The 24,472-nt window shown below is 46.1% G+C and overlaps 1 protein-coding gene across 1 annotated transcript in view; it reads right to left on the bottom strand.

Moving 5' to 3' along the window:
• Positions 1–1,270: 1,270 nt before the first annotated feature.
• Positions 1,271–24,472, bottom strand: part of LOC127583633 (cell adhesion molecule DSCAML1) — a 506,127-nt gene continuing 482,925 nt past the window's right edge. Inside the window, 6 exon segments of the mRNA XM_052039813.1 lie at positions 1,271–2,016; positions 5,547–5,852; positions 6,655–6,849; positions 8,449–8,601; positions 12,213–12,331; positions 18,933–18,963. Coding sequence (XP_051895773.1) covers positions 1,580–2,016; positions 5,547–5,852; positions 6,655–6,849; positions 8,449–8,601; positions 12,213–12,331; positions 18,933–18,963 — 1,241 coding nt within the window. The 3' untranslated portion in view covers positions 1,271–1,579.

Below are 24,472 nucleotides of genomic sequence, written 5' to 3'. Positions count from 1 at the left end.
GCAGGATGTTGCCTGGAATGGAGGGCTTAGCTACAATGAGAAATTGGATCAGCTGAGATTGCCCTCACTGCAGCATAGGAGTCTGAGGGATGGCCTCTATGTTTATAAAATTATGAGGGGCATAGATAGCCAGAGTCTTTGACCAAGGGTTGGGGAGTCTAAAAATAGAGGACATTGGTTTAAAGTGAGAGGGGAAATATTTAAAGGAGATCTGGGGGGCAAGTTTTTCACACAGAGGGTGGTGGGTGTATGGAACGAGCTGCCAGAGGAGGTGGTGGAGGCAGGTGTAATCACAGCATTTCTAAAACATATAGATAGGAAAGGAATAGAAGGATATGGGCCAAACATAGGCAAATGGGATTAGTGTAGATCAGCTTCTCAGTCAGCATGGACAAGTTGAGCTGAATGGCCTGCTTCTATGATTCTAATTCTTTGCATCTAATCATATTCTGCCAGTCTGTAGTACTGGATAGTGAATGTGTGAAAGGGAGCACTGCCACCTGCGGGTTTGACTCCAAGCCACACACCAACCTGATGTGGAAACACAGGTCCTCCCCAGTTAAGACAGGGATCCCTTCCTGTGAACTGTTCGTAACCCGGTCAGCTCGCAAGTCGGAAACATGGCCACGAACCGAGTTCCTGGACAGCAGAAGACGCCTTCACCTCCACAGCAGCCAGCAACTCAATCCCACTGGTGTCCCAAACGCTCATTCGTACGTATGCGTTGTACATAGGTCAGGCATTCGTAACCTGGGGAGGACCTGAATGTCACCCTTCCTCGTCACTGTTGGGTCTAAATCCTGGAACTCCTCACGAAACAGCACTGTGAGAATATTCTCACCAGAAGGACAGCAATGGTTCAAAAGGCAGTTCACCACCACTTTCTCAAGAGCTTTGCAGATGGGCAATAAATGCTGGCCTTGCCAGTGAAGTCCACCTCCCATAAATGAATAAATTAACCACATGTGGAACATGTTGCATCACTCAACATTAACACTCAGTGATGATGACCACAAGAACTGAGCACCTCAGACAATGTTGGCAGCTGCGATACAAACTGGATGAAGTTTGGATGCAGATTGATGGAATAGGGTCAAGGATCTGGATGTCTTCCTCCTGTTCTTCCATTCCAGTATCCCCCAAATTAATTATCAGGAACAAAAGCTAAGCCATTAAGCAAACAACAGCATATAAACAAATGTTTTATTGCACACGGCGTTCGGAGTTTTTTTTCATAGAAAAAAGGTATTAACACAAGCATTTGCAAATAGAAGCAGATTCTTTATGAGTTATCTTTTTAAACAGTAAAATAGTCCGCATGCAATGGCTTCAGGGAACTTGCTTTGAAACAATCCACAACATCAGAAAAAAAACCTCATTTGTGTCCTCTGTTCAAAACAATGTGCACTTTTTTTTTGTTTTTCTTTTTTAAATAACATCACATTTTGATTTTTTTGTGCCCTGATTGGTCTGCAGAAGAAGAAAATAGTATTATTTATACAAAAAGAGTTCTTTATGTACAAGAAATATTTTTATTACAAATTAACAAGGGCGAGGGTGATAAGGGGCTTATTGGAGCCTACACCAGGGTGTAGGACTTTGAGTAGGCTCCTGCCCCCTGTTTCTGTGACCTGCCCAGTCCAGCTGTACTCATCTCTAGTAGCGAGTCTCTGGAGCCGCTTATTTTGGTGTGGGCGGGCATCCGCGGTTCAGCAGGGGCGCTGGCGCCTTCAGGGGCGGCGCTGGTGGCGGCCGTGTTGGTGGACGTTGTGGCGGCGGGGGCCGTGGAGCCTGGCACGGTGAGAGTCCTCTGAGGTAAGGTGGTCGTGGCATGCGGGTGGACGGGCGGCTTGCTGTTGGGGTCGAGGGTCATGTACCGACCTTGTGACGGGTACGGTCTGGCCGCGTTCCGGATAGAGGCTTCCCTTGGTGGCACCACAGGGCAAGGGTCGCGGGCATCTGACTTGCGGAAGAATGCTTCTGATTTGACGTATAGAGGAAGATTGCAATAATCACCTGCAAAATAAATAAACGTAAGGATTAAAATAAATGTATAAAGCCAAGATTACCCAACAAAATAAAGCCAACACCATCACGCTTCCGCATTACAGTTGCTCCAGCTGACATTACGGTTCCAAGGTTGCTGCTGAGCTTGGTTAGAGATATCTGCAAGTTGGGCTTGTCCCACCTTTCTGATGGTCCTTCTTCCAAAGCTTTGCATCAAAGGTTCTCAGACTTTTCATCCTGCGGGCTAAGTCACAGAGTGTGCTGACAGCAGCTGCAACAAACTCAGATGATCAGCTCTCGTTGGACCAATGTTGCAGGACCCTTCCCCTACCTCACAGAGCATAGAACAGTCCAGCACAGGAACAGGCCCTGCGACCCACGATATTGTGCCAAACTAACTAAATTAGTAATCAAATGCCCAACTACACTAATCCCTGCTGCCCACACAATGTCCATACCCCTCCATTTCCTGCACATTTATGTGCCTATCTAAGAGCCTCTTGAATGCCTCTGTTATTTTTGCCTCCACTACCAGCCCTGGCAGCGCATTCCAGGCACCCACCACCCTGTGTAAAAAACTTGCCCCACACATCTTCTCCGAACTTACCCCCTCTCACCTTAAATGGATGCCCTCTGGTGTTTGACTCATACTCCCTTACAGATATTTGAGGCTCAGGACCTCACCTTATTAAAGGCCCACGTCCAACCACTCTGTTCCATAATGTGTCATAATTTCTGCAGACTATGTTACTGCAAACATGTTTTGGTCCATAATGGTTCACAAATCCAGCAGCATGGACCAGCAATTGGGAGTAATGAGTTCAGATTCCACAAAGGCAAATGCAGAACTGCAATTCACCAAGCAAATCTTAGATTAAAACTAGTAATAGTAATGGTGACCATATTGGTGACTGGTTGCCAGAAAAATCTGCTTGATTCACTGAGGAAATCAATCTTCCATCTTTATCCAGTTTGGCCCATATGTGATTCCAGAGCATGGTAATATAACTGAATCTCAACTACCTTCTAAAATGGCCCAGCAAGGCTTGTGGTTCAGGGGAGATTACGGATAGGCAATAAATCCCGTCCTTGCCAGTGGCATCTGCGTCTCAAAAGATAATAAATCCCCAAACTATCTACGATGTTGAAAGTTAAAATGTTGGTTTCTGTTGAAGGCTTATTGAGAGTCAACGTGAACTCAAACGGCAGCTACATATCTGCACAAATGCAGACAGCTCGCATCCAAATGGGTCCATTATAAGTGATGTATCGCAGGTATGTTAGGTTACGTGGTAAAATGTTGTCTTGGGAGGTTACACTCATAACCGTAACCATAGTGATCCAAATTAATTACATTTAGTGGGAAGCATTGCCTCAGAGAAACTATATTTTTGAAACTGTTTTTGTCAAATTTTGCAATCATCAAGGTGAAGGATGTTAGTGCTGGGGATTGAAGACTTCCTCTCATATCCGCCCAATGTCTGTAGACCAGCTGCAGAGCAGAGACTGAGGAAAGCTCTCTCCACGTTGTCCTGTCAATCACTCGAAGGGCAGATAAGGCATGGGCTGGGTACAAAGTAAAATGCGCTCGATGTCCCACTCGACCCTCTGCTGGAGGAACTCAGCGGGTCGAGCAGCATCTGTGAGGGGAAAGGAATTGTTGCTGTTTCAGGTCAAAACCCTGCATCAGGACTGAGAGTGGAGATGGGAGATGGCCATCTAAAGAGGCAAGGGGGAGTGGTGAGACAGGAACCCGAGGTGATTGGTAGACTGGGGAGGGGTGAAAGATGACGGGCAGGTTGCACCAGGAAGGGGAGGGGAGAGGGGTGGAGTTGGGGACGGAGGGGCAGGTGTCATCTATCATCCACCTGCCTCAGTCTCCCTCCCCTCCCCTACCTGGCCTCCGACTGCCCAGCATCCTTCACCCCTCCTCAGTCCACCAATCACTCCGGGCTCCTATCTCAGTCTTCCTCTTCTCCTCTTTATACTGACCATCTCCCCTCTTTACCCTCAGTCCTGATGCAGGCTTCAACCCGAAATGTCGACAATTCTTTACCCCACAGATGCTGCTCGACCTGCTGACTTCCTCCAGCAGATTTTTTGTTGCAAACATGGCGTGTTAGGTACAGACTAAAGCTCCCTCACCCTTGTCCCATCATGTTTCCAGGGAAGAGGGCATGGGCTTGATCATGAGTAAGTCTGCTTCTATGTTATCCTATCAAATAATCCCTGGTCAGTTATAGCATGGGTTATATGGATTAAAAGTCCCTCTGCACTATCCCATCAAACACTCCAAGAGCAGATAGAGAATGGATTGAAAACTGAGCGAACTTCCTCTACATAGTCCCATCAACCTGTCAAAGGAGAGGTACAACACAGCTTAGAATCAATGTGGAAATCTTTTTAGAGCTTTCCACTAAGCAATCCCAGATCAAATCCCAAATTCTACTTATCCTGCCTCTACAACATGTAACAGTGCCACCTCAGAAAATGCCTCTTGATATTGCAATCTAGCAGAGCTCCAGGAATAAGAATTCCAGTCAGTGCTCCATTAGGCGTCTGCACTCTTTCCAGTAGTTCAACACGGATTAACGGAAGACAGATACAAAGTGGGATCCTTGGGATACAAAATGGGATCCTTTATCCTTCAGATCTCTGGTGTGTTGGATGACTCAGGTAAAGGTTTTATGGGTGCTCACTAACTGTGTTTGGATTTGATTTAACTTCAGACCAGGGTAGGATTTTCACAGTGAACGGTAGGGCCCTGGGAAGTGTTGTAGAACAGAGGGACCTAGGAGTACAAGTACACAGTTCCCTGAAAGTGGCATCACAAGTAGACAGGGTGGTGAAGGCGGCATTTGGCACGCTGGCCTTCGTCAGAGGTTGGGACGTGATGATGCAGTTGTACAAGACATTGGTGAGCCACAGCTGGAGTGTTGTGTACAGTTTTGGTTACTCTGACATCATCAAACTGGAAAGAGTGCGAAGAAGATTTATGAGAATGTTGCTAGGACTCGAGGGCCTGAGTTATAGGGAGCAGTCGGGCAGGCTAGGACTTTATTCCTTGGAGCATAGGACACTGAGTGGTGACCTTATAGGGGTGTATAAAATGATGAGGGGCATAGACAGGGTGAAAGTGCAGTCTTTTTCCCCATGGAAAATGAACCAAAAACTAGCGGGTATAGGTTTTTAAGGTGAGAGGAGAGAGATTTAATAGGAACCTGAGGGGCAACTTTTTCACCCAGAGGGTGGTGGGTATATGGAACCTGCTGCCAGAGGAAGTGGTTGAGGCAGGTACAATAACATTGAAAAACATTTGGATGGGTACATGGATAGGAAAGGTTTAGAGGATTATGGGCCAAACACGGGCAAATGGGATTAGTTTAGATGGGCACCTTGGTCGGCATGGACGAGTTGGGCCGAAGGGCCTGTTCTGTGCTGTATGACTCTATGATTCTTTGCAGGCTTGGGTGGCACTGCTGCCTGTTCCAACATTAATGCCAGGGGGTTCTGGATGGCACAGGTCTGGCATGGCTTACCAGCTCGGTGAGCGATGGGCACAGCAACGTTCTTCCCTCGGTCAACGTCCTGTGGCTGTGGGGGCGACGCGGTGAATCGGCAGATCCCAGCCTCCGAAGGGGTGCTCATGGACGTCATACTGTCGGCGTTGTCATTCGTGCCCGTGGTCATCTGGTCGGAGGAGCTGTCCGAGATGAAGCACTCGGTGATCTCAAATTTGGCGTGCTGCAGCTGCTCCTCCAGCTTGGCATGCTCGTAGGCTCGAGCTAACTCCTCATAGGTGGAGGAAGCGCTCTCCGTGGAGACCATGCTGTTCCGGCCTTTGTCTTTGAAGGGAAAACAACAGCGTGGAAGCAAAAGAAGGGAATAACATACGTAACATTGCTTAGGAGAGTTGGAGATCAGAGGTCATGGGTCACAAGAGCTGGGAAGAGCATTTATTTTCAACACAACCTGAAAGAGCAGTGGCAGCAGATTCAGTGATCATTTTCCAAAGGGGATAAAACACAGGACTGCAGAGGCTGGAATCTGGAGCAACACACAGAACGCTGGAGGAACCCAGCAACTCGGGCAGCATCCGTGGAGGGAAATGGATGGTTGATGTTTCAGGATCGGGTTGGCACCGAACTATCGAAGTGGGCATTGGTGGCAAGGCCAGCAGGTATTGATCACCTATCTTTCCTCTTGACAAGCTGATGGTAAGTCAAATTCTTCAACCACTTCTGTCCGTGTGGTGAAGGTGTATCCAATAGCGTTGATAGGTGGGAACGTCCAGGACTTAGATCTGACGATAATGAAGGAATGGCAAAATCCTTCCAAGTCAGGATGTGTGTGGTTTGGAGATGAGGGTGCCTCTGTATCCTGCCTGTAAACCCTGCCCTTGGTGGTTGAGGTTGTGGGTTTGGGAGGTGCTGTCGGTGTAGCCTGGGTGAGCAAAACTGCAATGGGTTTTGCAGTTGGTTCACACCGGAGCCATGGTGGACTGGTGGTGGAAGGAGGGAGTGTCTGAGAAGGGTGGATGTGGTGCTAAGTGGTGCATTTACCATTGAGTTATTTGGGAAGTTAAGTCTAGCAGTAACTATCAAAACCTTTATGATATAAACAACCAAGCTTTGCTGCCTGTCTTACCTGTGTCCTGGGAGAGACTAGCGCTGTAGCTGTCACTTTCTGTCACGGTTATTCCATGCTGTGACCCCACAGTTCTCCAGTCAGAGGTCAAGGTTCGGGCTGGGGTGGAGGCCTGACATTTTGTAAGGGTCCACTGGCTGGAGTATCTGTTCCTTGTACTGTGGGCTGATTTGACACTCTTCCTGGCAACAGGATCTGGTGGTAAGAAAATGAAGAGACTTCATAGAGTCATCGAGCTGGGAAACAGGCCCTTCGGCCCATTGAGTCCATGCCAAACATCAAGCAACCACTTACATATATCCTCTTCTTTTCCTCCCCAGTTTCCCACTAATTCCAGCCCCCCCTCAGATCCTACCACCCACCTAAACATGAGGGACAACTTACAGTGACCAATTAACCTACCCGCCTCCGTGTATTTGGGACGTGGGAGGAAACACACATGGTCACAGAGAGAACATGTAGACAGCGCCGGAAGTCAGGATTGAACCTGGGTCTCTGGAGTGGTGAGGCAGTGGCTCTACCAGCTGCACCTAACTGGACCAGACTTCAGACCAATCCTTGTCTCACCTCACTTTCCACAGGCACAATTACCATGGCCTGATGTTCAATTGCTTAATGTGGAAGCGTCGAGAACAAGGCTGCAACAGTAAGCACCAGCAGGCATTTATCAGCTCCACCAACACCCCCCCCCCCCCACCCCCATGAGAAGCCACCAAACTCGCTCTGTGTCGAGATGGTGGGGGAAGGTACGATGGTGCGTTTATGAAGGGAATGACTCACATTGCAATTTGGTTCCATTGGTACCACTGGTGGCACCTAGCTATTTGACTGTGTGGAGCATCACAACAAGCCTGATCCTGTCCTGAATGTCCATGCACGTGTAAGAGCTGCTGGAGACCAGCAGCAGGAACTCATGGTCAAGCTTTCCCTCCTGTCCTGTAGGGAGTCACCATTACCATTTGCTAAAACCAAAGCTGTCAAACCTCAAGGCTCAGCTACCATTGTGGTGTACTTGTATGTGGTTACGTAAATGCACATGATGTAAGGAAAGCATGAAGTGAGCTCCTTCTCATTAGAGTTAGGATAAGCCCTCTTGTTTGAAGACACAAGAGACTGCAGATGCTGGAATCTGAGGCAAAAAACAAACTGCTGGAGGAACTCAGCAGGTCAGGCAGAATCAGAAGCGCGAAATGGACAGTCGACGTTTCAGGTCGAGACCCTTCACCGACCCGAAGCATCAACTGTCCATTTCCCTCCACAGATGCTGCCTGACCCTCTGAGCAGTTTGTTCTTTCCCCCTTGTTTGAAGCTGTGAGGTTATGGTGGATACAGCTCTCCAGACTCCAGTGGTATCGAAGGCTCACCTCAGGATACATTACAGCTGTGCTCCCTTATACTCACTCAGACATCAGGAGCTTTCTGTTTGTAGCATGGAGTTTTTTTGACACATACACTACAGGAAGGAGTTCCCTGACTGAGGTTTCTTGCCTTTGGCAGGGCGAAAGATAACCCATTATTAGTTGAAGCACCAAATCCAAACCCATTGTTAGCAGCATGAACACATCAGGATTGAACATTTACATTGACAACATTGAAGTTGGCCATTCAGCCCACCTGGTCTATGTTGGTCATTGTGCACAAGCCTCTTCATCTGTCCCACCCACATATCCTTCCATGCTTAGCTCCCCTTTATACCCAGCTGTGCTGGTCACCCAGATTCCAAGCAAAGCAAGATCCTCCTCTGTGTTGGCTGATCTGAAGTCACTTCACATCTGTGGAAACTCCAATACTTACTGGTGCCAGGCCGAATGTCAGACATGTCGATCAGCGGCCCCGTGTTCTGGACCAAGGCCGGGTGATGGAGGGACACGCCCGTGCAGAAGCTCTGGGGGTTGACCGATTGATTAAACTCGGAGTCTGTCACTGGGATCGTGGCTTTGTCGTCCCCTGCAGCAGAGGGAAGTCACAAAGCAAGAACGTGAAGAGTGTTGCCACTCACCAGGGAAGGTCCACACAGAGGGGCAGTTGGCAGAGAATGAAATAGCAGCCCAAGGAAGACTGCCGTCAGCCTAAGTAAAGTTGTCTACAGTATGCACTTCAGTGAAGGCCAAAGAACGAGAGATACAGTCAAATAAAATCTCAGAAATGTCAATAATGTCCCGTCTCTTACACTCTTGAAATGGATCCTTAATCACTTTAACCAGTGGAGATATTCTAGGCAACCCCCCTGCGAGTAATCACTGAGGCCTGGGTAAAAGAACATCCTCGGCCCTGTAAAGCAAGGATGCACGACTGAATTTGGCTTTTCTAATTCTGGTCACTGCACTACAGGAAGGAGATGGTAGCGATAGAGAGGGTGCAGAAGAGATTCACCAAGGTGTTGCCTGGAATGGAGGGCTGTAGTTATAAGGACAGATCGGATAGGTTGGGTTTGTTCTTACTGGAATGTAGAAGGCTGAGGGATGATCTTATAGAGGTTTATAAAATTATGAGGGGCATAGGTAGGAAAGATGTTCAGAATCTTTTACCCAGGGGAGCCTAGCACTAGAGGGCACAGGCTTAAGGTGAGAAGGGAGAAATTTAAAGGAGATCTGAGGGGTAAGTTTTTCCACACAGAGGTTGGTGGTCATCCGGAATAAGCAGAAGAGGTGGTAAAGGCAGATACAATTACAACATTACAACAGGCACAGAGGGACAAGGGCCTAATGTGGGCAATTGGGATGAGTGTAGATAGGCATCACAGTTGGCATTGACAAGTTGGGCCTATTTCTGTGCTGTACAATTCTATGAGTAAGTCATTCCACAGTTAGTTGACCATTCAACAAGCAAACCATAGAACAGTACGGCACAGGAATAGGCCCTTCGGCCCACAATGTCTGTGCCGACCATATGTCAATATAAACTAATCCCATCTACCAGAATATGGTCTATATCCCTCCATTCCCCTCATGTTTATGTGTCTGTCTAAGTGCCTCTTAAATGTTGCTATCACATCTGCTTCCACCATCTCCCCTGACAGCGCGTTCCAGACACCTATCACTTTGTGTGTAAAAAAACTTGCCACATAAATCTCCTTTAAACTTTCCCTCTCTCAACTTAAAGCCATACCCTCTAGTATTTGACATTTCTATCTGGGGAAAGAGTCACCCCTCAGCCTCTGTAGCTCCTGAGGAAACAGTCCAACCTCTCCTTCTAGCTAATACTCTCTAGTCCAAGCAGCAACCTGATAAATCTCTTCTGCATCCTCTCCAAAGCCTCCACATCCTTCCTGTAATGCGGCAACCAGAACTGCACGCAATGCTCCAAATGTGGCCTGACCAAAATTTTATACAGCTGCAAGATGACTTCCCGACTTTTATACTCAGTGTCCCAACTGATGAAGGCAAGTATGCTGTATATCTTCTTCCCTTATACGATGAGATGGACTATGACCTCACGATCTACCTTGTTGTGACCTTGCACCTTATTGCACTGCACTTTCTCTGTAGCTGTGACACTTTACTCTGTACTGTTATTGTTTTTACCTGTACTACCTCAATGCACTTTGTACTAACCCAATGTAACTGTACTGTGTAATGAATTGACCTGTACGATCGGTATGCAAGACCAGTTTTTCACTGTACCTCGGTACAAGTGACAATAATACACTAATACCAACACCATCCTATCTACTTATGTTGCCACTATGCACTTGCATCCCAAGATCCCTCTGTACATCAATGCTCCTAAGGATTCTGCCATTTAGTGTATACTTTACTCCCACATTTGACCTTCTAAAGTACAACACCTCACACTTGTCTGGATTAAACTCTGCCATTTCTCTGCCCACGCGTCCAGCTGGTCTATATCCTGCTCCGTCCTTCGACAACCTTCCTCACTGTTCACAGCTCCACCAATTTTTGTGTCATCTGCAAACTTACTAATCAGCCCACCTATATTTTCATCCAGATCATTTATATATCACTGACAACATAGGCCCTAGCACTGATCCTTGCAGAACACCACTGGTCACAGACCTCCAGTCAGAATAACACCCTTCCACCACTGCCCTCTGTCTTCTATAGCCAAGCCAATCTTGAATCCAATTTACCACATTTCCATGGATCCAATGTGCCTTAATCTTCTGGATCAGCCTACCATGAGGGATCTTGTCAAAAGCTTTACTAAAGTCCATGTGTACAACATCCACTTCCCTATCCTCATCAATCATCTTCATCACCTCCTCAAAAAACTCAGTCAAATTTGCAGGACATGACCTCCCCCCAGCATGGGGTAGGTTATTCTAGAAGAGTAGGCCATTCAGCAGTGACAATCCATTTAGTCCCTAGGATTGCTGCCCCATTCAATCAGGTTATCGTTAAACTGTACTTCAACTCCAGTTCACTCTACTTCTCAGAAGGCTGTGTGTCTCACTCTTGAGTATACCCAACAAGTGGACATCCACAGCCCACATGGCAAAGTCTATCAAAGATTCACAAATAGGCTTCTCCTCATCTTAGTTCCATTTCTCTGGTGTTTTTGCCCTGAGATTTTGACCCGTGGTTCTAGAATTAGGCATAAGAACTTGTAGGAACTACGAAGTCCAGTGGTTCTAGAATTAGGCATAAGAACTTGTAGGAACTACGAAGTCCAACATAACTTCAGCTCTTGGATCAACCTCATCACCCATCTTTTCAAAAATCACGTGTTTCCCAAAAACCTATTTGGTTTTTAATTGAACCTATGAACAATCTGTACTTCAAGGGCTTTCCTGGAACATCACCCTTTGTCTGATAAAGTTCCAATTGCTTTTCTTTCATCTGTTATCATTTCCAATTTCTTCTTGATGTCTCATGATATCTTTTGTAACAGGTAGTCAGAGGGGAAATATCTCTGAGGGGAAATATCTCAAGGTTCGAGGACAAGGGGTCATTTTAACTTATGTTATGTTAAGGCAAAAATTAGTGTAAAGAATGAAGTTATCACAATGTTCAGCTGCAGAATGAAGAAACGTTTAAGATGTTTGAAACTTTTTTTCCCCAAGTGGTAATTGGTGTAAGGACAATTGTCCATTTTATGTTATTTCATATTTCCTTATGACATAGAAAGAGGCCATTCGGTCTATTATATCTATGTCAGCTCAAAAATAGCAACCTCATTCCCCCACTAATTTTTCCCCTGTAACCTATTGTCTCCACATTTCCATTAACTTCCCCTCCCCTCAATATTCTCCCACTGACCTACACTCTGGGAGCAATTTACACCGGGCATTTAATCTTCCAACCCAACATCTTTGTACTGTGGGAAGAAACCAAAGCACCTGGAGGAGGGACGTGAGGAGCTGCGATCTGCAGACATTTTGTTGGATTAGGCCAGGCAGATTGTTTTTGATGGGCTGAATGACTTCCATCTACAACACGATGTTTCTGTCATTGTAATGGAGATATTGGGTTGCATCGTAGATCAGCCACAATCACCTTGAAAGATGCAGCAAGGTCTGGGGAGGAAGTGGCACATTCCTGTGACTGTTGTCCGAGCTGTTACTGGGATCTTGAACTCGAGCGCTCCGTACCACCTACCCAATTGTTTGATTCCCTCCTTGTCCTCGATCAGCAATTGGACTCTTGGGATGTCGATGTGAAGCCGGGGTCCCTGTGGCTGTCCTTTCACTGGAGTATCAAAGCTACGGTTGTTCTTACTGCAAGAAAACAGTTCACTCTTCAATAATTTGAATAACAAATTTACTCAGATTAAATGTTTGCTTTGACACATCCAAAGACACTTCATGGGCGTGTTATGAAATAAAATTTGACAAATTTAAAGTCAAATATTTGGAAAGTAATAGGATCTTAATGAACACCAAGCAATAGCCCAATCCAAGACACTGTAGATCATAAAATCGATCTTTGCAGAGCAATGGACAATAAACTCCAAGCTTACCAGCAATGCTCACAACACTCAGAATGAGTCTTTTTTAATAAAAGGACACAGAACCCTGCATTCAACTAATCTCAAATACAAGCCAGCTGCTTTGTGGCCAGCACTAAAATGCACTAATATAGAAGAACAAACAAATTCTCGGCAGCCACCGGTGTGAGTCTTTTGTCTGCTTGGGCATTATTCAGGTATCAAAGCAGTAAATGCAGTCAGCTTTTGAAAATAGAAATTGGTTAACGCTCCTGGTGAGACCTCTGTGCTTCTACTGTGCTTACATCAGCTTTCTATTGTATTTATTTCCAGGGTTTGTGTTCCTCCATGTTATTGGAAGTGACGGAACTGCAAACAGTTTCTGTGCACCCTGCATCACTGTGGATTCTATTGTGGTTGTTTATTGGTACCGTGCAGAGCTAGCTTTAACCCAATGGTCGCAGGGCTGCAGGTCTTATACTAAACATTCACTGTTTCATTGGAAAGGCCCGTTTTGGAGTCTCTTTATTGGAAACACACTGCTCCACTCTCCTGGTTTCCACTCTGAGTAATGCATCGGCATCATGTCGAATGAGAGGCACCACTTCAAGATGTTTTGTTTTGAACACCAAGATATGAATGATTTCATGTTTTGGAAAACTGTGAGGAGAGAAACTGGGCAGGGTTTGGGGTTACAGCTGACCTGAAGGCAGCAGTAGCCTGGATCATGACACCGGGAGTGGCTCTGCTGCACAGGAGGACAGGAAAAAAAGTGGCAGAGCTATACTGGTCGGGGGTTCCATGGTAAGGGGAATGGACGGGAGCTTCTGTGGCTGCTGTGTGTTGCCTCCCAGGTGCAAGGGTCAGGGATGTCTCAGAGCAGCTGCAGGGCATTCTGAAAGGGGAGGGTGAACAGCCAGTTGTCGTGGTGCATGTAGGTACCAACGATACAAGAAAAAAACAGGATGAGGTCCTACAAGCCAAATTTAGGAAACTAAGAGATAGATTAAACAGTAGGACCTCAAAGGTAATAATCTCAGGATTATTACCTGAGCCACATGCTAGTCAGAGTAGGAATAGCAGGATAGTTAGGATGAATATGTGGCTTGAACAGTGATGCAGGAGGGAGGGTTTTCGATTCCTGGGGTATTGGAACTGGATCTGGGGGAGGTAGGACCAGTACAAACCAGACGGTCTACACCTGGGTGGGACTGGGATCGATGTCCTAGGGGATTGTTTGCTGGTGCTGTTGGGGAGGGTTTAAACTAATATGGCACAGGGATGGGAATCCATGTAGAAAGACAGAGGGAAGCAAAGCAGAAACCAGAGCAAAAGTTAGAAAAGAGAAAAGTAAGAGTGGAGTACAGGAAAGTCAAATGCAAAGGACACAAAGGTTACTAGATTTTAAAAGGACAATGAGTGTAAGGGTACTTTATCTGAATGCCCGTAGTATTCGAAACAAGGTCAGTGAATTTGTGGCACAAATCAGTACAAAGGGGTATGATTTAGTGGCCATTACAGAAACATAGCTGCAGAGTGGAGATGATTGGGAATATCCAAGGGTATCAGGTAATACGGAAGGATAGGCAGGAAGGTAAGGGAGGTGGGGTAGCGCTCTTAATTAAGAATGAGATCAGGGCTATAGAGATGATATAAGATCTACGGAGCAGAATGTAGAATCCATCTGGGTAGAGATTAGGAACTGTAAAGGAAAAACAAAACACTGGTGGGAGTTGTCTATAGGCCACTGAATAATAACATTACAGTGGCACAAGAAATATCTGATGCATGCCAGAATGGAACAGCAGTTGTCATGGGGGATTTTAACTTCCACATAGATTGGGCGATTCAAGTTGATCAAGGCAGTCTTGAGGATGACTTCATAAAATGCATCTGTGATAGCTTTCTTGAACGGCACGTTAGTGAACCTACAAAGGAAAATGCTATCTTAGATCTGGTCCTCTGCAAGGGGACAGGTAAAATTAATGATCTTGTAGTTAGAGATCTTCATGGAAAGAGTGATCATAGTATGATTGAATTTCTCATACAAATGGAGGGTGCAATAGTTTGATCTCAAACCAGTGTATTACGCCTAAACAAGGGAGACTACAACAGGATGAGGGAGGAGTTGACTATTGTAGACTGGGAACACAGGCTATATGGTGGGACAGTTGAGGAACAGTGGAAGACTTTTTGAAATCTCTTTGATTCACGGTGCTCAACAAAAGTATATTCCAGTTAAAAGCAAGGACAGAAAGGGTGGGGAGAGCCAGTCTTGGGTAACTAAGGAAATAAAAGAAGGAATCAAGCTAAAAGCTCATGTATACAAAGTGGCCAAGAGTAGTGGGAAACTGGAAGATTGGGAAAACTTCAAAAAGCAACAAAGAACCACTAAGCAAGTAATAAGGAAAGGGAAGATAGATTATGAAAGTAAACTTTTACAAAATATAAAAACAGATAGTAAAAGCTTTTATAATTATATAAAGTGGAAAAGGGTGGCTAAAGTGAACGTAGGTCCCTTGGAAGATGAGAAGGGGGAATTAATATTGGGTAATGTGGAAATGGCCGAGGCCTTGAACGACTATTTTGTGTCGGTCTTCACGGTGGAGGACATGTCTAACATGCCGAAGACAGGATGTGATGGGAGGTGACGACCTCGATACAATCGCTGCAACTGAAGAGGTAGTGATGAACAAACTAGTGGGCCTACAAATAGACAAGTCCCCTGGTCCTGATGGGATGCATCCCAGTGTACTGAAAGAAATGGTGGAAGTTATAGTAGATGCGTCTGTGATAATTTACCAAAATTCTCTGGATTCTGGGCAGGTCCCGGCGGATTGGAAGACAGTGAATGTCATGCCACTGTTTAAAAAAGGGTGTAGGCAAAGGACAGGTAACTACAGGCCAGTTAGCTTAACGTCTGTAGTCGGGAAAATGCTTGAAGCTACCATTAAGGAAGAAACAGCGAGACATCTGGATAGAAGTGGTTCCATCAGGCAGACACAGCATGGATTCAGGAAGGGCAGGTCCTGTTTTACAAACTTACTGGAGTTCTTTGAGGGTACAATGAGTTCAGTGGATAGAGGGGAACAGGTGGATGTTGTATACTTGGATTTCCAGAAGACGTTCGATAAGGTGCTGCATAAAAGACTTATCCATAAGACAAGAATGCACGGATATGGGGGTAATGTATCAGCATGGGTAGAGGATTGGTTAACCAATAGAAGGCAGAGAGTTGGGATAAATGGGTGTTTCTCTGGTTGGCAACTAGTGGAGGGCGGAGTGTCACAGGGGTAGGTGCTGGGCCTGCAACTGTTCATGACGTACATTAACGATTTGGAAGAGGGGACCGAGTGTAGAGTATCTAAGTTTGCTGATGACACTAAACTGAGTGGAAAAGCAAATTGTGCAGAGGATGCGGAGAGTCTGCAGAGAGATATAGATAGGTTAAGTGAGTGGGCAGGGGTCTGGCAGATGGAGTACAATGTTGGTAAATGCAGGGTCATCCACTTTGGAAGGAAAAATAGAAGATCAGATTATTATTTAAATGGTGAAAGATTGCAGCATGTTGTTGTGCAGAGGGACTTGGGAGTGCTTGTGCATGAATCACAAAAGGTTGGTTTGCAGGTGTAACAGGTTATCAAGAAGGCAAATGGAATGTTCGCCTTTATTGCCAGAGGAATTGAACCTAAGAGCAGGGAGGTTATGCTGCAACTGTACAGGGTACTGGTGACGCCACACCTGGCGTACTGTGTGCGGTTCTGGTCTCCTTACTTGAGGAAAGATATACTGGCTTTGGAGGTGGTGCAGAAGAGGTTCACTAGATTAATTCTGAAAATGAGGGGGTTAGCCTGAGGGGAGATTTAGTCACCTAGGACTATACTCACTGGAATTCAGAAAAGTGAGAGGGGATCTTATAGAAACATATAAAATTATGAAAGGGATAGATAAGATAGAGGCAGGAAGGTTGTTTCCATTGGTAGGTGAGGCTAGAACTAGGAGACATAGACACAAGACTTAGGGGAATAAATTTAGGACGGAGATGAGGAGAAACTGCTTTTCCCAGAGAGTAGTGAATCAGTAGAATTCTCTGCCCAGGAAAGCAGTAGAGGCTACCTCATTAAATATATTTAAGACACAGTTAGATAGATTTTTGCATCGTAGGGGAATTAAGGGTTATGGGGAAAAGGCAGGTAGGTGGAACCGAGTCCACGACCAGATCAGCCATGATCTTATTGAATGGCCGAGCAGGCTCGATGGGCCAAATGGCCGACTCCTGCTCCTATTTCTTATGTCCTTATGTTCTTATCTTCTGAAGCTGCACCTGGAGGAAAGTGAACTGCAAATGTTATGAACCTGACTACCGAGATGTTTCACTTCACAGTTGCAAAAGTCAGGCTGTGGTTCAATGGGTGGCACACTTCTCGCTGAATCAAAATCTTGTGGATTCAAGTTGACCAAGCATGAAAATGGGAGGCTGATGCTCCCAATGTGGATCTGCCTTTCAGCTGAGACAGCACCACATGGGAATCTTGGGGATTTGAGGGGAAAGTTTGTTTTACACAGAGAGCAGGTGATGTCTGGAACTCACAGCCAGAGGAGGTGTAGACACACAAATAGGCAAGGCATTGAAGGATAGGGTCCTAATGTGGGAAAATGGGATTAGTGTAGATGGGCAAAAGAAGTCAGCATGGATGTGATGGGTCTAAGGGCCTTTTCTTGTGCTGCATGCCTCTGTCAGACAGAACATGGAGTTTGAATGATCTTCCTGTGACCACAGGGGTTTCCTCCAGGTGATCAGGTTTCCTTGCGCATCCCAAAGACATGTGGGTTGATCGGTTGCTTGGCTAATGAAGAATCTGGGGGGATCTGTTGGGAATGCGGGGAGAATAAAATGGGATCAGTGGAGGTCTAGCATTAAACGTGTGCTTGATGGTCAATGTGGACATTTGGCAGAAAGGCCTCCTTCTTGACCTTACCTCTGACCTAAACCAGCTGCTGTCCGAAGTAGATGTAAAAGTTCCCATGGCCTCACTTTGAAGCGGGGTGAGGGTGTCCCAGAGGACAATTTTCCCTTCAACCAAGATCAATTGAAATATAATTCTCTGGTTATTAACTCACTGTGGGATCTCACTGTGCACATATTGGCTGCTGCACTTCCAACGTTACAACAGTGTCTACCAATGGAGCACCTTTTATTGGCTGTAAAATCATTTTAGGTATTCTGGGGTTGGGTAAGTTTCTATAGAAATGTGAGTCATTTGTTTTTGCAGAAAGATCCCATTTTTGGCAATTTAAACTTTGAAATTTGAACTTTATGGAGACTTTTCCAATTAATTTGTGGAACTGGTCACTGGAAGCTCAGCTCCAAAAAATGGACATTTTTAACAGCAGTCTCACAGAGGAACATTACCAAAGAAGCAAAAAACCAGTAGATGCTGGAAATCTGAAATAAAATCAGTAAATGTTGGAACGACTCAGAAGATCTGGCCGCATTGTTAACGTTTCAGGTCGATGGCTTTCCGTCAGAGAGGGGTGTGTTTGGTGGCGAGGGTCAAACTGAGGCCTAAAAGATCAGGAAGCGATCAAGGTCTTCGAAGTAGAACTTTAGAAGAGACAGCAGAGCAGGGATGAGGGGGTTAGAAATTTCCAAAACAGCCAACACAATTGTGGGTGTGCAGCCTACTCCATCGCCGAAAATTTGGTTCTAGAGAAGTCCAAGGCTCCCCCAGGTGGTGGGTGTAACCTGACCCTCACCAGTGTCTGACTTGGGAGGCCTGCCTGGACTGCAACATCCGAAATGGGCCACGTTCCAACGGCATTCCTTCCGACGAAGTGGCAAAGTCAGCACATGTTGAGGCTTACTGTGCAGAGAGACCTGGTGCAGGTGGTCCAAGTGTGGATGGTCCATGGTGGTCCACAGGGGATTTGAAGGGGAAGGTCGAGGAGTGGGGGTCCGAGAGCAGAGTGTGGAGGATCGGAGGGATGAGAGCAAAGGGTTGGGAGTGGAGGGTTGGAGAGTGGAGGGTCAGAAGGCAGAGGATTTTAGTGCAGAGGGTCAGGTCGGGAGGCTCTTGGATTGTTGTGGGGGGGGAGTTTGGAGCATGGAGTGAGTGGATGCCAGGTCTCTGAGGGTGGAGGCCTGAGTTGAGGAGCGACTGGGGGCGGAGTGACAGGGTGAGAAGTGGTTGAGTGAGCAGTGACGGGATGCGAAGGGTCAGAGTGTGGAGGGACGGGGTGAGGAGTGACGGTGCGGAGTGACGGGGTGCGGAGGGTCAGAGGGCGGAGGGCTGAGTTGAGGAGGTCTGGGGTGAAACTGCTCCGTGTATCGGCTGGATCATGAACGCTCTACATTGGAACTTGTTCGGGTTGCTGCACTCAAGAGATCTTACCTGATCAGCATCTCTGCAAGGCTCTTCGCATCTGAAATATCCAAAAAAAAAATCCCACAATAATTAGGTTCAGGCAACAAGCAGAAAGAGCCGAGTTCTTCCCTCCCCCTCCGTAAGGAGCTGTGGCAGAGCTGTCTCCCAGAGCTCCGCAATTTGAACAGTGACCCGAGCGAGTGCAAAGAGATTAATCTTCCCCAGTGATTGGCAAGCCTGAGTGACAGATTCCTCTCAAAAGCACTCATGCGGCCAGCTGTTCGTCTGAATTCCCCCGGCCATGCATTGTGACATTTAAGTTGTTTACACTTCCACAGGTCTCAGCAGCCCTTTGACATCATGACCAGCTCTCCACTCTCCGCAGATTGTGCCCATTTCCGTCCCGGTCCAACGGGTGTGCACACAGCAGAGATTTAATGTCAGCAATGCGATTTGAGGTTTGGGGGTTGGGGCCGGGAGGAGGGTGAGAAGTTGGGGGGGGACAGAGAGAGTGAATGAGTGAGAGAGAGAGAGAGAGAGAGAGAGAGAGAGAGAGGGAGAAAGAGAGTGAGAGAGTGGGAAAGAGAGAGAGTGAGTGAGAGAGAGTGAGTGAGAGAGAGAGAGAGAGAGAGAGAGAGAGAGAGAGAGAGAGAGAGAGAGAGAGAGAGAGAGAGAGAGAGAGAGAGAGAGATAGCGCCACTGCTGATACATCAGGATATTGGAAGAATTGAGCACCAGTTTACGAGTGGATGAGTGAAACAAAGTAAGCAAGATGTGTGAAGCCACAGAAATGTCATGGTATAGAAAGGGGGAATTCAGCCCATCACTGCCATGCTAGGCTATCCAGCTTAATCCCAATTCCCAGTTCTTGCTCCATAGCGAGGACGTGCTGAGGGTTTGTGCCTCACCTTGCAAACCCCTGTATAACAAGCTCCTTAACTCCTTCTCAGCTCCTTCTATTGACTATTGTAAATCTCTGCCCTCCTTAGTTACTGACCCCTGGATGAGGGAAGCTGGTTCTTCCTTTTCATTTTATCTCGACCTCTCATTATCTTACATGCCTCGACTAAATCATCGTCCAATTACTCTGTTCCAAAGAAATTGACTTCAGATTAACCAACATTTCCCTGCAGCTAAAATTTTCCACACCTCTCAGAGTGAGAGGTGACTTGATAGAGGTGTATAAGATGATAAGAGGCCTAGATCGAGTGGACAGTCAGAGACTTTTTCCCAATGTGACAATGGCTAACACAAGGGAACATAATTTTAAGGTGATTGGAGGAAGGAATAAGGGGGATGTCAGGGGTAAGTTTTCTTACACAGAGAGTGGTGGGTGTGTGGAACGCACTGCCGGCAGAGGTTGTGGGGGCAGATACATTAGGGACATTTAAGAGACTCCTAGATAGGCACATGAATGATAGAAAAATAGGGGGCTATGTGGGAGGGAAGGGTTAGGTAGATCTCAGAGCAGGATAAAATGTCGGCACAACATTGTGGGCCGAAGGGCCTGTACAGTGCTGTAGTGTCCTATGTTCTATTAATTCCAATAATCCTCCTCTGCTCCGTCTCTCACGTATCCCCACACACATGGAGCCCAGATCCACACAGTGTCCAGCAATAGCATTGCCAGTGGTTTGTCCAGTCCCAGCACAATCTCACTGCTCTTATATTTTACGTCTCAACCAGTAAAGTATCACCTATTCCAGTCATCAAGAATGTAAGAATTTTGTTTGTTTACCAGAGGCACTGAGTTATTTTATTCCTGTTGCATGAAACCTTTGGGTTAGGTGGCGTAATGACAGATATTATTAGCTGCAGGCATTCGCTGTGGTTGATGTGAATCCTGGGATTGCCGACATCTGAGAGTTAACAGGAGGAAGCAGAGTTTTGTGCTAATGCACAGGCCTGTCTTTGGTTAGATGAGTGTTCAACACTCTACAGGACCAGGCAGCTTTTTTGACTGCCACCCATACACCATCTTAAAGAATCACTTCCCCCAGCATCAGTGTGCTCAGGCTACAAAGTGCACCATTTACAAGATGCTCTGTAACAACTCACCAGGGCTTCTTCCTCAACACCTCCCAAAACTGAGATCAACCATTTGGAAGGACAAGGGCAAAAGGTAACTGAGTACACCGATACATGTGAGTTCCCCTCCATCCAAGTCGTAGACCAGCCCAAATGGGTCATCGACTCTGGGTCTAAATCCTGGATCTCTCTCCCCAGCAGCACAGCGGGAAAACCTTCACCTCAACGACTGTAGTGGTTCAAGAAGACAAATTGCCAACACCTTCTCGAGGGCAATTCGGGTCAAGCAATAAATGCCAACGTCGCCAACACACACACTCACAAGCACATGCACACACACATACAGACACACTCATATGCGCACACACACACACACACACACACACACTCATATGCGCACACACACACACACACACACACACACGTACAAACACACGCACACACATACAGACACACACACAAGCACATGCAGACATGTACAGACACACTCACATGCACACACACACACATGTACAGACACACATGCACACACACACATACACACACACATGTACAGACACGCACACACACACATACAGACACACACACACGTGCACACACACATACCACACACATAAAGACACACACACACACATGCACACACACGCGCACACACACATGCACACACACACACACACACACACACACACACACTTTGTGAATAAATAACAAAACTATTTTAAAAGCTGCTGAATTGAGCTTTTGAATCCATACGGCCATTATTTTGATTTTGCCGATTTTTCTTTGGTGTGTGTGAACTCTGGGGAAACGTTACACAGCAGCTTTAAATGTTCTACTCTCAGATGAACCATGGGTTGCTGACAGATCACACATGACTTTCCTTTACCCACCTCAGCTACATTTGTACACTGTTTCCACATTAATGTAATCTATGCTACCAATGCAATGTGCACTGAAATTGGCCACATAGTAACTAAAGGCATTAGTCAACTGGCATTGAACAATAAGCACGTTTGCACTATAACACCAAGGGTGTGGTTCAGCCACTGTAGACCATTATTTTGGGTGGGACAAGTGGCTGCACTGTTGTTGCTGGGTCTTTTACAGTGGCTGAGATAGGTGTAAAGTAGCCAAACATTTGAGGCAACGTAATCTCCACCTTATAAGGCTACAGGTCTATATGTATCGCACATCAAATGTGTGATGGGATGTTTATCCTACCAACATGGTTGGTGTGCTGAAGAGCCACAAGGTGGGCTGAAGGGGCAGGGATCTTTGTGAAGATGCCATCTGTGAGAGCATTAAACTTTTACAACCAGCAAAGGGTATTGAATTTTTGATTGAAATTATTATCAGAAACGGTCTCTGGCTGAATGTAGGTGCGTTCTTTGGTTTGTGTTCTCACTTTCTAACTGTCCTCCTTTCACAGTTTTTATTTTCTTTTGGTCATATCCTCTGCACTCCCATTAACCCACCGACTGGACGGCCTTGTTTACAATTATCTCCGTGGCAACCCTGGCCTCAGCTTCTCAGACATATTTCCTTCGTCCTATCCGTCCCTCTCCCCACCCTCTCCCATTGGTTTCTCTCTATTCCCTTTTCTGAAGAAGGGACTGAAATGTTAACCGTTTCTCTTTCCAAAGACATAGAGTCATAGAGTAATATAGCATGGAAACAGGCCCTTCAGCCCAACTCGTCCATGCTGACCATGGTGCCCACCAAGCTGCATTTGGCCCATATCCCTCCAAACCCCTCCTACCTGTGTACTTATCCAAATGTCTTTTAAATGTTGTTATTGCCTCAACCACTTCCACTGGCGATCATTCCATGTACACACCACCCTCTGCATGAAGAAGTTACCCTTCAGGTCTCTTTTAAATCTTTCCCCTCTCACCTTAAACCTATTTTTTAGTTCCCTTTCCCTAGGGAAAAAGACTATGTGTGCTCACCCTATCTATTCCCCTCATAATTTTATACACCTCTGCAAGGTCACCCCTCAAACTCCCACATTCCAAGGAATAAAGACCTCGCCTGGCCAACCTCTCCTTATAACTCAGGCCCTTGAGTCCTGGCAGTTTCCTCATAAATCTTCTCTGCTCTCTTTTCAGTTTTTAATGGTCTTTACTGTAAAGGCAGGCACGGTAGTGTAGTCATTAGCATAACGCTTTACAGCACCAGCGACCCGGGTTCAAATCCGGCCACTGTCTGTAAGGAGTTTGTACGTTCTCCCTGTGTCTGCGTGGGTTTCCTCCAGGTGCTCCGGTTTCCTCCCACATTCCAAAGACATACAGGTTAGGAAGTTGGGGGCATGCTATGTTGGCGCCGGAAGCGTGGTGACACCTGCAGGCTGCCCCCAGAACACTCTATGCAAAAAAAGATGTATTTCACTGTACATGTGACTAATAAAAATCTTATCTTAACAGGGCAACTGTACACAGTACTCCAAGTGCGATCTCACCAGCATCTTGTACAACTGCAACATAACTGCAGCCACTGAAAGTTTCCTGTTTTTATTGCAGGAACATCCAGGATGAAGGAGATCATTCAGTTTCTCTTAGCTCATCCATCTGGAAAAACCTGCTGTCCTCCTTTCAAAATTTCCAACTGTCACTTAAATGATTCCAAGGATTTTGCCTCTGCCGTCCTACCTGGTCGTCCAACTCAAATTGCTGCCATCTGCCTAGGAGGGGCTTTCTCCGCCACCTGTACCACTGCAGCGAATCTCTAAAGAGACTGGACTCTAATTAAATCTCAGCCAGATCCACTCTCTGTGCACTTGGCAGAGACAAGGCAAATAAAGCAGAGAATTACGGCAGGTCCCTGCAGAATTCATAAAACACAAGGAAATGGACTATTGGAAAATAATTAGGGATCTAAGGAGTTTTAAACAAAATGAAAAACACAGAATTAGCAAAATTTATTCTATTTCACTAAGAGACAGATAATGAGATCAGAGCTTTGTCCTAAAAAGGGAGAATGTCCAGGAGTTCCTTTCAAACAAATGGTGGTTTAGTATTCTAAGAAACTTATGGCACAGATGGGAGCCATTCGGCCCATCATTTCCATGCCAGCTTCCTTACTCTGCGCTTGTAACCCCATGAAGAGCTTACAACATGCTGTTAAAAAATATGAGAATGAACAAGGAAACTCATTGAATAGTTTTTTTTTGTAAAAGCTTGTTGATTTGTGTATTTTGTACTTCCCAGACGGTGTTGGCATCATCCTCATATCAAAGCTATCAAATTAAATGGTACCACGGATTTAGCCCCTGGCATTCTCCCTGGTCAACTCATAGCCGCTACCTTCCTCCTCAATCACCTGTACAAATGTACTAGCAACCCGAAAGCAGTTATGGGTGATTACCAGAGAGCGTCCTTGGGTGGCAGTCAGAAGTGGTAACAGGGTTTGATACTTACTCCTGACAAACAGGAAAGCATTGCGTTTGATCCTAAAGCCCTCATTGCTGCTGCAGCAAAGATCTTTGACCCTGGTGTTTCCTTAGACCACACACCTCTGTACCACGCCTTATTTTAACCAGA

Source organism: Pristis pectinata, chromosome 27, assembly GCF_009764475.1.
Source record: "Pristis pectinata isolate sPriPec2 chromosome 27, sPriPec2.1.pri, whole genome shotgun sequence".
Taxonomy (NCBI): Eukaryota; Metazoa; Chordata; class Chondrichthyes; order Rhinopristiformes; family Pristidae; genus Pristis; species Pristis pectinata.
This window is presented reverse-complemented; position numbering and strand designations above follow the sequence as displayed.